This window comes from Colossoma macropomum, unplaced genomic scaffold (genome assembly GCF_904425465.1).
Source record: "Colossoma macropomum unplaced genomic scaffold, Colossoma_macropomum, whole genome shotgun sequence".
NCBI lineage: Eukaryota > Metazoa > Chordata > Actinopteri > Characiformes > Serrasalmidae > Colossoma > Colossoma macropomum.
The window spans coordinates 17,381,848-17,395,877 of NW_023494784.1; the positions used below are offsets into that span (position 1 = coordinate 17,381,848).

At 39.2% G+C, this 14,030-nt stretch overlaps 2 protein-coding genes across 8 annotated transcripts in view; both read right to left on the minus strand.

Moving 5' to 3' along the window:
* The window catches only part of tbc1d4 (TBC1 domain family, member 4), a 41,661-nt gene extending 39,058 nt beyond the window's left edge, over positions 1–2,603 (minus strand). For all 5 annotated transcript variants that reach the window (XM_036580921.1, XM_036581063.1, XM_036580995.1 and 2 more), the window contains exon 1: positions 1,504–2,603. In XM_036580921.1, the coding sequence (XP_036436814.1) occupies positions 1,504–1,902 (399 nt within the window). In that variant the 5' untranslated portion in view covers positions 1,903–2,603. The remainder of the gene's footprint in view (positions 1–1,503) is intronic.
* Positions 2,604–5,591: 2,988 nt separating this feature from the next.
* On the minus strand, positions 5,592–12,062 carry commd6 (COMM domain containing 6). Of its 3 annotated transcripts, none has more exons than XM_036573442.1 (9): positions 12,010–12,062; positions 11,792–11,842; positions 10,459–10,517; positions 10,245–10,310; positions 10,079–10,155; positions 9,140–9,308; positions 7,788–7,940; positions 7,641–7,687; positions 5,592–6,186 (listed from the first exon to the last, which is right to left on the minus strand). In XM_036573442.1, the coding sequence occupies exons 1-9, from the start codon at positions 12,029–12,031 to the stop codon at positions 6,090–6,092; spliced, it is 741 nt and encodes a 246-aa protein (XP_036429335.1). In that variant the 5' UTR covers positions 12,032–12,062; the 3' UTR covers positions 5,592–6,089. The 3 variants fall into 3 exon arrangements, with proteins under 3 accessions (XP_036429335.1, XP_036429350.1, XP_036429342.1); XM_036573457.1 differs by having other exon boundaries at positions 6,154–6,186; positions 7,623–7,687; positions 12,010–12,061; XM_036573449.1 differs by lacking the exon at positions 5,592–6,186 and having other exon boundaries at positions 7,412–7,687; positions 12,010–12,060.
* Positions 12,063–14,030: the final 1,968 nt, after the last annotated feature.

The window sequence follows — 14,030 nt, forward strand, 5'->3', positions numbered from 1 at the left end:
CGGTGTTACAGAAGCCAAGTTTGTCCTCATGTGTATTTTATATGCAACTGTACACGCACAATGCAATTCACTCAAGTCTTCAAAACAGCCAAAACCTTAATTCAAACAAGGAGCCAGATCGAAAGAATATGTGCAGAAGAGGAAACGTGCATAACTCAAAAGGTCAAAAAAACTAACAGGATGGCCTTTCACTTGTAAATATTATGCAGATCTGCTCATGCCTCCCACATGCACATCCTGCACACTCACACTTCTGTAAAGAGTTACACTACATTACAGTACAAAAATCCATAGAACACCACAGATGGTATGATATAACAGGCCACACTGTAGCAGACCTATAATCAATTAGTCTGCCAGCTCAGCATGAGAGACACGTTACAAATAAGAAGTTCAAACTGCCTTGGGCATCACTTAAATTAGTCCAAATATAATAAAGCCTTCAGCCTTTAGCCAATTAGGTGCTTTCTGTGTGTGTGCAGCAGGGATGATGATGATGACCTGTGAATCGCACGTGAACCAATGAATACCTCTTACTTCATGGCACTGGCCCATATTTGCATTTACACTGACAAACAGGGGTTAGTCATGCAGTGGAGATCATATTTTGTGTTTTCCCTGTTCTGACACACCAAATCAGCTATTAACAAGCCCTTCCTGAGTTGGGATGTGTGGATTAGGGCAGAAAAACTAGTCAATGTATTAAAGTTTGCAGGACAGAGGTACTCCAAGGGGTAGTTAGCTGGATAACTTAAGGCTAAACTCAAGCCCATCAAATTGCAGAAGAGGTAAGAGATGTTGCTCTTGGACAATCTTCACTTTGAGCTTAAGACAACCAGCTAATTGAGAAATCCTGCTTTGTGAAATATCTCCAAAAAAGCACCGGTCTTTAAACAGGAATTCCACATATTTTTCAAAAATGTCTGCATAATTAAATTATTAGCACGTAAACAGTGACATCCATAGTGGTTTGCTGTGCAATGCTCCGCCCCAGAGAAACTGACCCAAGACAGTAAATCAGAGTTGTTCACAGTGGTGGTCATAGGAACCAGATGTCTGAAGCACTGAATGACCCCAGAAGCTGCCTCACTGAGCTCAATTACATAAAACGGTCAGAAATATGCTGCCTGATGCAGGACATAGTTGTACCATAGTTTTTTGATAAACTTTTATCCTGAAACATAGTTTTAAAAGCTATTTATAGAGGAGAGGTATGTGCAGGATATTGTGCAGCAAAATGTTACCAAAGAAGAAAACTTTTTTGAGTGGACAGTAATTGTGTCCATGCAGAGGTATTTATTTTCTATATGAGTAATGCATTTAAAATACATTGTGATTCATATTTTGGGCATTTATGGTCAATTTAATATACAATGCAAATTGAATTTAAGTAAACACATATGCATGCATGCAAGTGACAGAGGGTGAAGGTCACGGTGTTTATGCAAAGTGGATGTGCAGTTCACATTCATTAATGAGGTCCACGCGCGCGCACGCACGTACCTGGTTGGGCTCTCCAGCCTTGAACACATGGCAGGCCATCTCGGACTCGGGGTCCTCCGGCTGGCTGCGGATGAGGTAGGCGAAGTAGCTGAGGTCGTGGCTGTTGTGGATGAACCTCGATATGAACTGCGCCTTGTGCTCGAAGATGAAGACGGACGCGTTGCTGCTGTTGGCGGGCACGCAGCGGATGAGGGGAGGGCAGAGGGACAGCTGGACCTGGCGGGCCTGAGCGGGTCCGGGCTCGTTTCTCTCGCCTCTCCTGCGGATCTCAGCCACCAGCCACGGCAGCATGGGCAGAGTGGTCCTCCTGTCCAGGGTGCACCAACCCATGTAGCACAGAGAGAAGCTCCTCTCGGGCTTCGGACTGCTGCCTTTGGTGTCATTACTCTGTCCCTCCATCTCTTCTTCTTCTCAGGCTGAGGAGGACAAAGAAGGAGAAGTAGACCAACCCGTTCTGGCAGCTCTGCTCTTCGTCACTGGGCCGAGTTTCAGCGGCGCATGGGGAAGAAGGGAAGTGTGGAAGTGGAGCGGGGCACAAAGCGACGGGCTGCTTTTCCTTTTCCTGGCTGGCAGACTGAGCTCTGCCTCGCTTCACTCACAGTCTTTGGTAGAAGAGTGGAAAAGTTAGTCTAACACTAACACGGCGGCTGCAGGACTCGTCCTTCACGTAGCTGGAAGAAGAAATAAGGCTCTCTTTTAAAGACACAGCCGTGTCCGTCTTTCTTCAGACAAAGTGAAGAAGAGATCAGTTTCAGTAAATAAGCATCCATTCAGACGGGCTGCAGCTCCAGCTCAGCCGTTCAAGTCAGTAAGGCACCGAAACGTGGCGTCTCAGGGTGTAAACACACACACACACACACACAGAGAGAAAGAGCAGCACGAAGGAAGGAGGGAGTCTCCAGTCTTCTCTTCTCCTCCTTTCCTCTCCTCTCCTCACACATACAGGAGCTGTTATGGTGAACTAGAGCTAAAATCCTTTAAAAACGCTACTTTCTTTCTCGCTCTTTCGTCCTGAGCAGCTCATTCTTGGCCATTTTTGACAACAGCCCAGCGTCGTCCTCTCCTCCCCCACCGCTCAGCTCCTCAGCTCCTGTGGGCGTGGCCGCGGCGGAGGCGTTAACCTGATGGCATGTGGATCGAGGGATGGTCCCTCCCACCACACGTGACTAATAATGCCCCGCCCCTCTCTCGCTATCTCGCACACACAAACACAAAATCAGGTTTGTATTTCTATCCTAGTGGGGTTTTGACGTAGCGTTCCAAAACGCATTATAAAGCACTTTCAGGGGTTTTCTGTTTTTAATGATATACATTGTTTGGAGAGAAATTACACATACAAGAAATATCAATGCTATATAACACTCTTAAAAAGAGGGTTCTTCAAGGATGCTTTATTAAAGAAAGTGGGCCTCATTCACCAATATCTTCCTAAGTTTTTTCTTAAATCTGTTCTAATAAGAAAAAGTCCACATCAGATTGATGACGTGTTCTTAAACCATACAACTGTTCAGACCTTTGTGCTCGAGTGTGTAGATTCTGTTCTTCCCTAAGAACAAATCCCAAATAAAAAAAAACATTGGTGAATGTCAGATTCTTCATGAAAACTGTGTGGGTGGGTTTTAAGAAGAAATTTCTTCTTAAGAAGGCTTGGTGAGTGAGGCCCAGTGGTTCTTTATAGATCCATGAACACTCAAAGAACTATTTGCATGCTTAAATGATTCGCTGCATGGTGAAATGGTTCTTCAGATTGATGTGTTGCATATGGTTATATATATAGAACCTTTTTCAGAATGGATCTATACAGCATCAATATTCTGTTGTTACAAGCTTGACATCTTAACAATAGAAGCCTTAAAAAAACATTGAGTTTTCATGGTTCGATATAGAACCATTGTCTTTACTAAGAACCATCGAAGAACCATCTTTTTTGAGAGTGTATGACTATTATCACCTTTATTACAGAAGAACAAATGTTTTTGCATTATACATCAGCAGTTATTCTTTTTAAAAACGTGTTATATTCAAAATCGTTAGCAACAGGTATACAGCATTTTGGAATAAAACCGGTTCTGTATTCTGTCAGAGGTGGAAAACTCTTAAAGTGATCGTACTTGTTAATATACGTAAAGGGTTATTCTCCTTTTTTCAAAATGTTTGAAAAATGTAATCATTAACATGCAAACAAAGTCATGCAGAGTGGTTTGACTCGAAATGCGGCACTGCACAGAAACTTACAGAGTCAGAATTGTTCACAGTGGTGGTGATAGGAACCAGACATCTTAAGTGTTTAATGCCTCTTGAAGCTACTTCCTCACTTAGTTATTACGCAAATGGTTAAGAATGCATCGTTTGATGCATGAGACATTGTTTTATGAGAGTTTGAGATTAAATGTTGGCCTAAATCTTATTTTTTAAATACATGAAGGGCAAAATAAGGCAAAATAATACCAGAAGAAAACATATTTACAGATTTACATCTATTTTGCCATCATCAACATTACATTTAAAACAGAAGACATGTGTAGGTTCACTGGTCATTTTGTATTGCAAAAAACAGTTATATTTTAGGCATTATGACCTCTGGTTTCAATCACTACCACCATAAAGAAATCAGTCAGTAAGTTTTTCTACAATGAAGCATTTTAAACCACTGACCACTGCATTTTGTTTTACTAAAACATCTAGTCAAATTCCTATGAATATTAAATTAAACTGCCCGCAGCTATGCTAATTTGTGCAGACTTGTTAGCATGAATGACACAGACTGTGTCAGCTGGTCTAGCATCAAGGTAAGGCTGTTCAAATGGGGCCTGTGGACCTAACGCATATTTTTGGCTGCACACTTCCACTCTGAGTAAGACTGTGACAGAGTACCGATACATTTAAGTACAGTTTCTCTGTTCTTTTTCCACCCTTTTCAGATAAAAGAGATTTTTTGCCAAATGCCCCCATTTCACTGAAATTTTTTATGTTTCCCAATCATCCTCAGGGTATTTGGTTCCAACAAAGAACTAAATACATGACCACATACACACACACCCTGACACACAGGCCTGTGGGTTTGACCCTGGAGAACAGAAGTATCTGTAAACATGCACGTAGAGCAGGTGTTCTGCACGGCAGAGAATAGAGGAAAAGAATACATGCTTTATATAGAGTAGTAGTGTTATTCATTAAAACTGACTCAGACACAAATATGTAAACAATTGCTTATATTTGACTTATTCATTGTTAGCATCCAATAAAACATTATATGGCATAGTAAAAATTTACTTTAATTCTAGGGGAAAAACATTAATAATAATATTACATGATTTGACAGCTTTGTTGACAGGAGATAACTGGTATCTATTAATTTCCACCCAGCTCTTTGTAGTGGTGTATGCTGAGGTAGTGTGAAGCATGTTGTCATGAACAGCGCACACAGTCAAATAAAAAGGGCAGGCAAGAGTGTTAATATTTGAATGGTTTTGTAATCCAACAGCTGTTATTTTATATGCTTACTGACAGAAGTTTCCTTTATTGTACCTTACTGTGTGTGTGTGGAGCTCTACAAGTAAAAATCAGTTGAATGGTATTTTTTTTCCTCCTCATTCAAGTTCAACATTATTGGACTCATGTTACATTTATTTGAATAAACTGACACATGATATTTCAGCTCTGGAGGTTCATTTTTATAAGCCAGGTGTTCTTTATACTCAAAACATAGGCAGCATTTATCAAGGCCAATAGAGTTAGCCCTGAATGCTGCTAGTGCTCTGCATGTAACAAGATGCCATGGATGCAAGCTCTCTCAGTCCCAGAAATAGATAAAATATGCAGTACATGTAACCTCATCAGAGCCACCCTGTGGCCTTGGGGCCTACCACATCTGCAAGAGCTCCTGTTCCAGGTGCATGCTTTTGGGTTGCCACAATCAGAATATAACAAATGTTACATATATATATATATATATATATACACACACACACACTTATTTTACACTGTTTCCTCACTCCATCTGTAGACTTAATCAAACAGTAAAGGGAAGGCACTTCAGCTATTAAGGGCTTAAACAGACATACTGTATATTACCATCGAAAGTGCATGATGTCCAATCATCAACATGGTTGCTGGGAATGCACCAATCCAGTATACTGGATAAGTAACAGCACCTATACTGACCTTATTAATTGGATTGGATATTGCTCAGACGTGAACAATCTACATTCTATACAGTTTTTTAGTCACAGTCCTTATAAAATTGTAACAGTGCATTACCCAGCTTACTTTTTTTAAGCCACATTTTGAGTCCAAGTCAAGTCTAAGACCATGACCAGTCGAGATTGTTGAGTCTAAAGGGGGCCGAGACCAAGTCCAGATGAGAGCGAGACTGAGTCAAGATGAAGACCCCCCAAAAAGTCTTTAACTACTTCTGTCCAAATTTTTTTAATTGTTTGTCACATGACTTTATGAAGTCATTAATAAGTGAGCCGTACCCCTACAGATTCCCTTGGGAAAGCAGAATTTACACTTTAATTTGGTTATACTGTTTAAAGCTACAATATGTAAGATTCAGGGATTTGGAGACCTCTCTGGTGGTGATTTCACACAATGTGCAGATGAATATTTTGTAACGTCAGTTGTGCTTCAGCCCATTTCCCCAAGCAGATGAATCTGATGCTTGCGATCACGTTGAAAGGCCTGTTAAAGAGAACTCAGTCAAAACTTGGTGAAGGACGTGTCTTCTGAAGATGTAATGATCTACTATTGACATCATATCGTCATCAGTATAATGTTGCTTTCGCATTTGGGATCTGTTCTTTTTGAGTCTGTGTGCGTGATGTTAATACATAAAGATATCTGACGTGGTCCGAAAAACTGAATAAACGCCCCTGATTTTTCAAAGATCATTTCACACTTTACAGGGTGACTCACAACAGCAACTTGGTTGCAAGTCAGTTGCCATTGGTGACAGTTAAAAGAAAGGAAATACAAACAAATACTTCTAAAGGCAGCTGGTCTTGGTCGAGACCAGAGACTAAATTTGGTAAGACCAATGACAAGACACTGCAAGTACACAACAAATTTGAGACAACAGTAAAAGGCCAAGACTGGACACGAATACTAGAGTACCACCTTACACATCAAATAATGATCCCAGGCAATTCCATACAACAAGGTATACTTTGAAGGAAAGAAAAGAACACTGGTATCAGATTGCTACCTAGCATCGTCCGATTTTCAGAATTCAGGTCTCAAAACTGGTATCAGCAGAGAATATGAGATCAGTGGATCTCTCAGTCCGCCAGTTGATTTTTCAAGGTTAGGATTAATGCAAAGATAAAATAAGAAAATTCCATGGTACTGTACTATATGGATGCACAATGTTTTATACTGATTATATAGTAGTAACTGCAGGAATGGCAATTAACAGTAATTAGTACATCTAGTATATTAGTAGTAATACAGAGTCTTACAGTGCGCTCCACAGAAAATGCATGAATTGTCAGGTTGTATAGTTGGCTTTTGTCAAAGCAATAACAGTCAGACTATGTGATTCACTATAAACACAATGTTGCACTATTTGTGTTTTTGTTATGTTGCAATATCTGTACTGAATGTATTAATCAAGGATGTGTGAGATGGAAATGAATGCTCTTTCAAAAAAGTCCAACAACCAAAAAGATGTACTGCATTTACACATCTATGCCTGTTTAAACCATCTCTAGAAATATGTCAAAAGCTCTCATGTGAGCAGCGCTCTCTTTGGAGAAATTTAAGGGAACCTGTTTAGTGGGAATCACATGATACTGTTTTAGACCAGTTACAATTGCTTAATTATATTATAAATGCAAGCACCATTCATTATGTTTGGGTTGACAGTGTAACCTCCGGTATTTCTGAAAATCATTTAAGCAAACAGTAGTTTCATTGAAAGATCTTTATTCGCTGCTCTTCAGATACTGCTCTGGGAAAGCATGCAAAGCGAAGTGTATTATTATAAGCGCAAACATACCATAGCCAAATATCCCACAGCAGGGCTGTCAAATAGCACAAATAAATAACAAAACACACTGAATGTAAACAATTGGTCAATACTGAAGTTTTCTACACGCAACCATAAAAATAGTGGCCACCTGGAGTTGAGTGCTTACACAGTCTCCAAAACAGACGCCATTTCCTTGAATTGTCTGAAGAAGTTCTGAAGTGAAAAAGAAGCAAACAAGAAAGGTAAATACATTTTTTGGCAGGCAGTCTTCGTCTGATTACTTTTCTGAATAACAGAGATGACTGTAGCAAACCTGGAACTGAAGAACCGTCATCTCAAAGGACTTATAAGAAATTTCTCCGGATGTGTTTGCAATTTTCATCAAGATGGAGATGTATGGGGAGTTGAGGGAGCGACATGTGTCAGAGCTCACAGCCATGCCCAGCTTCCACTGTATATCCACCAGCTAAGATTAGAGAGGTGTTGTTACACTTGATGATCTTATAAATGTATACAGAACTTCTGAGCATCAAAATAAAGCCATAAGACGCCCTCGATTATCACATTGCAAATAGCCTAAAACTGTGACAAATTTGAAATTCAATGACTAGTTTGTTATTAATAATAATTACAATAATTTATTCTTCCACCAAACAATATAGATTGTTAAAGGGCCATGTAACTATCACTACATCTGCTATGAACATGCATATTAACATCTTGAGCATAACTGCAGCAAACTCTAGAGAGAGCTTTTCTGCTTGAAAGACCAGGAAAACACCTTTGTTTGTGGAGGAACTTTTGAAAAAACACAACTGCTTTGGTATGATTTTTTATGGGTGGGCTGTTTTGAAATGTTTTCTCTAGGGTGAAACAAACATTTTTTGTTTTTGTTTATAATTTTCTTTAACAACTGAAGAAAGAGGTATACTAATGCTGCACTAACTAGCCTGGATGTATTTATTAGCCTACAGCTCAGTGACTAGGAGTCACCAACAGTCTGGACTGTTTGATATCACAGGGTAGGAGTGGGTAATATGGCCAAAATATTATATCACGATACTTAAATACATGATGCATGTCACAATACGATTTGACACACAGACACAGTCCACATGTAGTGCCTAAAAACTACCATTAAAAACTTTATTTAATATTTACTATGCAGTATACTATTCTGCACTAAAACCATTTGAACAGGAAGCTTTCAATCAGTGTTTTTAATGAAACATGCACTTGATCAGTGTTCTTTAAGTACTGACTATATCCATGACATGCTCAGAACAGCATATTGTGTGTCACAATAATAAAATAGTAAGGGAACACTGATGAGTGAAAACATGAAAACGATATAAAATTGTGAATTCTATCAAACCAGTGAGGCTAAAGGATATAATGCTGCACTTCAAAATACTGCTTAACACCACAAATGACATATGAAATGCTTGTTTTAAGCTAGAATGTCTCTTTAATTGTAGGATGTGGTTTGCCAAGCAAAAAAATCTATATAAAATAATCTAACATTATTCAATGATTCTATCAGCACAATGTCTTTTTGTTCTTCTAACCTGGCACATAATTCAACTTTTGATATGGCTCAACCAATCAGATGTCAGAACTGGAACTATCCATTTTACGTAGCGTAATTTTAATCATGTGAATTACCTGTCCGATGGTGGCCATGGCTTGGGCCTCTTGGTGTGTTTGTACAAGAGAGCCATTTTCAGTCCACAGCTGATGCACCACTTGTAGTGCTGGTTTGGACCATTTACAGCTTGCCTCACCTAATTTACTGATCAGGAGATCAGCAGTGAGCTTGCTCTTCGCAGCTGATCTATAAGAAATCACAAGTAAAAAAAGAAGTCAACGCATAAACTTGCCAACAACACACACTGCTGACAAAACTATGATAATCCATGTCACAAGCAGCAACGACAGCATTTGCCAGAGTGATAACATGTACACAAACAACTCTATTATCAAAATCAGTCTCACCTTTGACACAAATATTAAAGTAACGAGACAGCATGTCCTGCTCTCTGGGAGGGCCATGAGCCATGTGCTCGGCAAGATCACTTTCTCTACGTCTGATATTATATGAGAGGCTTTCTCTATTCTTACGGTCTTCGTGTGCATATACTGTATAGCCAGTCATGTAGCTTGATTTTCTACAGATCTCACACTATAAAGAGTCATTTTATTCTTTTTAACATTATTCACTAATAACTTGCAATATGTATTCAAATAATATACAATCGTATGCAAAAGTTTGGGTGCATGACATGTTTTGTTGATGTTCTATGTGAAAATAGGTTAACACATCCTCTACAGAGAACACATTTCTGCACATTTAACATATTGGAAAAAATAATAAACATAAAATGTGACCTGTGCAAAAATAATAGCACATTTTATATTTAATGTTTTATTTTTTTCCAATATGTAAATAAGCAGAATTTGTGCACTAAAATGTGCAGAAGTGTGTTCTCTGTAAAGCATGTGACAACTTACTTTCACTTAACATCAACAAAACATGTCATTTGACCGGCAGTGTTCAAACTTTTGCATATGAGGGAGACAGACAGACAGATAGACAGGCTTTACCTAAAATTAAAGGATAACAGCCTTATAATATCCTGAACTGACTTCCAATCAAGGTTTATTCCAGCTCTCTGAAATCTCTGTTGTGGAAAAGAGAGAACAGTCACTATGTGGAAGATACAATTTCAGTGAAAATCTGTAAAAATTTAACTGTGGCGCAAAAACTTACCTGGCAGTTTTCTACCAAATCTACTGCACTACTCTTTCCTTGAAGATGAAGCAGAATCTCATGACACTGGAAAAGTTAAAAGATCATAATCAGTTCTGTAGCCTACATAAAAGCCTGCCCACAATGCCAAACAGGCTTTGTGAGATAATAAATCAAATGACAAAGATCACTCTTTTATAATCAAAAGACCAAACAGGACACAATCAGTTCTTACTGTTTCTGCAAATACTTCTGATGGCAGTTTTCCAATGTTCTCAACCACTGTATCCACATCTGGAAGGAAATATTTTTTTAGCTGTTTCTGAGTGGGTTTGCTTTGTTAATCACTGAGGTGGCTTTTCCAAAAGCACTGCAGCTTCCAAAACTGCAGGTCATTCTTAAGAGACTTCGATGAAACTAATGAATGTTTACCATTTTAGGACTTTTAGGAAGACGCTAAAGTGACAGTGATAAATTGCTCTATGTTTGTTTAGTTCAGGGTCAGTGACTAGTTGCATAAAGGGTTCATAGACGTTATACCAAATAACCGTGCAATGCAATTACTAAACAGAATAAAACCAGTGTTAATAATACTGCAGTAATAACTGAATTATGATTATATACACCGATCAGCCGCAACATTGAACCCACTTCCTTGTTTCTACACATTGACCATTTTATCAGTTTCAGTTACTGTATAGGTTCACATTGTTGTTCTACAATTACATAATGCAGTCCATCTGTTTCTCCGTGTACTTTGTTGGCTCTTTCATCCTGTTTTACAATGGTCAGGACCCCTCAGGACCACCACAGAGCAGGTACTATTTGGGTGGTGGATCATTCTCAGCACTGCAGTAACACTGACGTGGTGGTGGTGTGTTAGTGTGTGTTGTGCTGGTACGAGTGGATCAGACACAGCAGTGCTGCTGGAGTTTTTAAACACTGTGTCCACTCACTGTCCACTCTATTAGACCCTCCTACCTTGTTGGTCCTGCCTTGTAGATGTGAAGTCAGAGACAGTAGCTCATCTGTTGTTGCACAGTTGGTCATCCTTCATCAGTGGTCACAGGACGCCGCCCACAGGACGCTGCATATTTCTGGTTGGTGGACTGTTCTCAGTTCAGCAGTGACACTGAGGTGTTTAAAAACTCCAGCAGCACTGCTGTGACTGATCCACTCGTACCAGCACAACACACACTAACACACCACCACGTCAGTGTCACGCAGTGCTGAGAATAATCCACCACCCAAATAGTATCTGCTCTGTGGTGGTCCTGTGGGGGTCCTGACCACTGAAGAACAGGTAAAAGGGGCTAACAAAGTAACGTTAGGCAGAAAAACAGATGGACTACAGTCTGAAATTGTAGAACTACAAAGTGCATCTATATGAAAAACATGAATGTGTGGAGCTGACAAAAGGGACAGTGTTACGGCTGATCTGTGTAAGTTACATTCTGTCTGCCAAATGTTTATGTTTGGCAGGCAAGTTAGTAATCAGGAGATATTTTCTCTGCACAGCTGCTACAAACCACGCAATAGAAAAAGGTTCATTCTTCATATCAACTCACCAGACGACAGCTCCACTCCGACCATCACTGCAGAGAGCTGATCTGACTGATCTGACTCCGGAAAAAAACGAGACTGCAGTCAGCACTCGATTACAGACTGGACAGTTCTAGGAGTCCAGAATATTCCGAGTTAGAGCTTCGTTTCTACATCGCAAATATCATCTTTTTAAATTTAAAATAAGAGATAAACAAGTGTATTTGACTGATCTTCAACAAACCACGTAGCTCCTGTTTCCGCATACGTCACTGGATCCCTCGCTGATTGGCTGATTTCTGAACAGTTTTCTCTCTCTCTCTCTCTCTCTCTCTCTCTCTCTCTCTCTCTCTCTCTCTCTCTCTCTCTCTCTCTCTCTCTCTCTGTGCATGTTAACCTGTTCGTGTCCAAAATGTGCTAAACAGTGTATCGGGAAACTGCTGCAAAACATTGTCTAAAGCAGGGGTGCTCACATTTTTTGTCTTGGAAGGCCAACGTGTAATGTTTGGTGTGGTCCACTCCAAAAGACAAAAAGACAAACAATACACAAAATGGTTAAAAAAGCATTTCAGAATATTATATATAATATTTACCTTTATTTAAATACTTAAAATACACAATATAATACAATCAAAATAATACAATTCTGAATTAAAAAGAATAATTTAATAAATTATACATAGTACAAATACATAATTGGAAGGTGATGGGGAGACGTGGCAGGCCAACTCAAACATCCTCGCTGGTCAACTTAGGATAGGCCTGGACTAAAACGATGAGATTTTGTATAGATTAACTCTGGATGAACAGCGAACAGTAGGCATTTTACCTGAACCTTTATTGACAGTCAGTTTTGATTTGTTTAAATTCACAGTGTCATGTCAAAGGACTGGATTAATACGATAAATGAATTGATATAATCTCACATTTTAGCCATGTTTGATCATTAGACAGGTTTGTGCCCAGGCAGTCTCAGAATGTGTAGCCTAAAAGAAATTAAAATGTTAGAAATGGACATAATAAGAAAACGTGATTTCAGTGTCCGAACTTTTTTATGTAATTGTCAGTGAATCGTCAGTAATACTGCAATTTAATCTCGAGGCTTAATCTTTCTGTTTAGGTTCTTAAAGTTTAGACATTTTAGCATCGAAACCCTTCTAATTCTGCTCAAACTCTCCGTCGTTTAAATTTGCCGTCGTGTCTTCACTGAGCCTGTAGCGCCACCTGCTGTCTGGAGTTTTTCAGTACCGCTCTTTAGACTCGAGCTGTGTCCACACGCTGCTGTACTGTACACACTGTAATAATGAATGAGCTACACGGTCGTGTAACGTGTTTGACTTACTATTTAGTGTGTGTGTGTGTGGATGCAGCAAAGCACTATTTACCAGAACTGACTATCTACCAGAACTAATTATCTACCAGAACTATCTACCAGAACTATCTACCAGATCTAACTGTCTACCAGAACTATCTACCAGAACTAACTATCTACCAGAACTATCTTACCAGAACTAACTATCTACCAGAACTATCTACCAGAACTAACTATCTACCAGAACTATCTACCAGAACTATCTACCAGAACTAACTATCTACCAGAACTATCTTACCAGAACTAACTATCTACCAGAACTATCTACCAGAACTAACTATCTACCAGAACTATCTATCAGAACTAACTATCTACCAGAACTAACTACCAGAACTAACTATCTACCAGAACTATCTACCAGAACTAACTATCTACCAGAACTATCTACCACTGTCTACCAGAACTACATCTACCAGAACTATATCTACCAGAACCAACTGTCTACCAGAACCAGGGTACATCTGTATATCTGTGTGAAACATGATGGTCTATTTTTAATACCACATAATTATTCTAGTGTACTTCCAGGCTTCAGAAATATAAAAAAGAAGAAAGGAAGAAAGAGTCTTAGTCTCTAACCATAACTAAATGGTTAACATGTCAACAAAGTGTGTGTTATGACAAACAAAATGGTTTGGTGTGAGAAACTTACAGTCAGAATTGTTCACAGTGGCAGTGATAGGAACCAGACATCTGAAGAGTTTAATGCCTCCAAAAACCCTCTCACAGCGTGAAATGGTTGTGAATACACTGCTTGATGTACTTTTTGTACTTTAGTGACAACATTTTGATCTAAAATATATTTTATTCAATTTATTTTAATCCATTCAAGGCAGGTGAATACATGAATGGTGTTCTAAGGCAAAATAGTCCCCAAAGAAAACTTTTTTGTG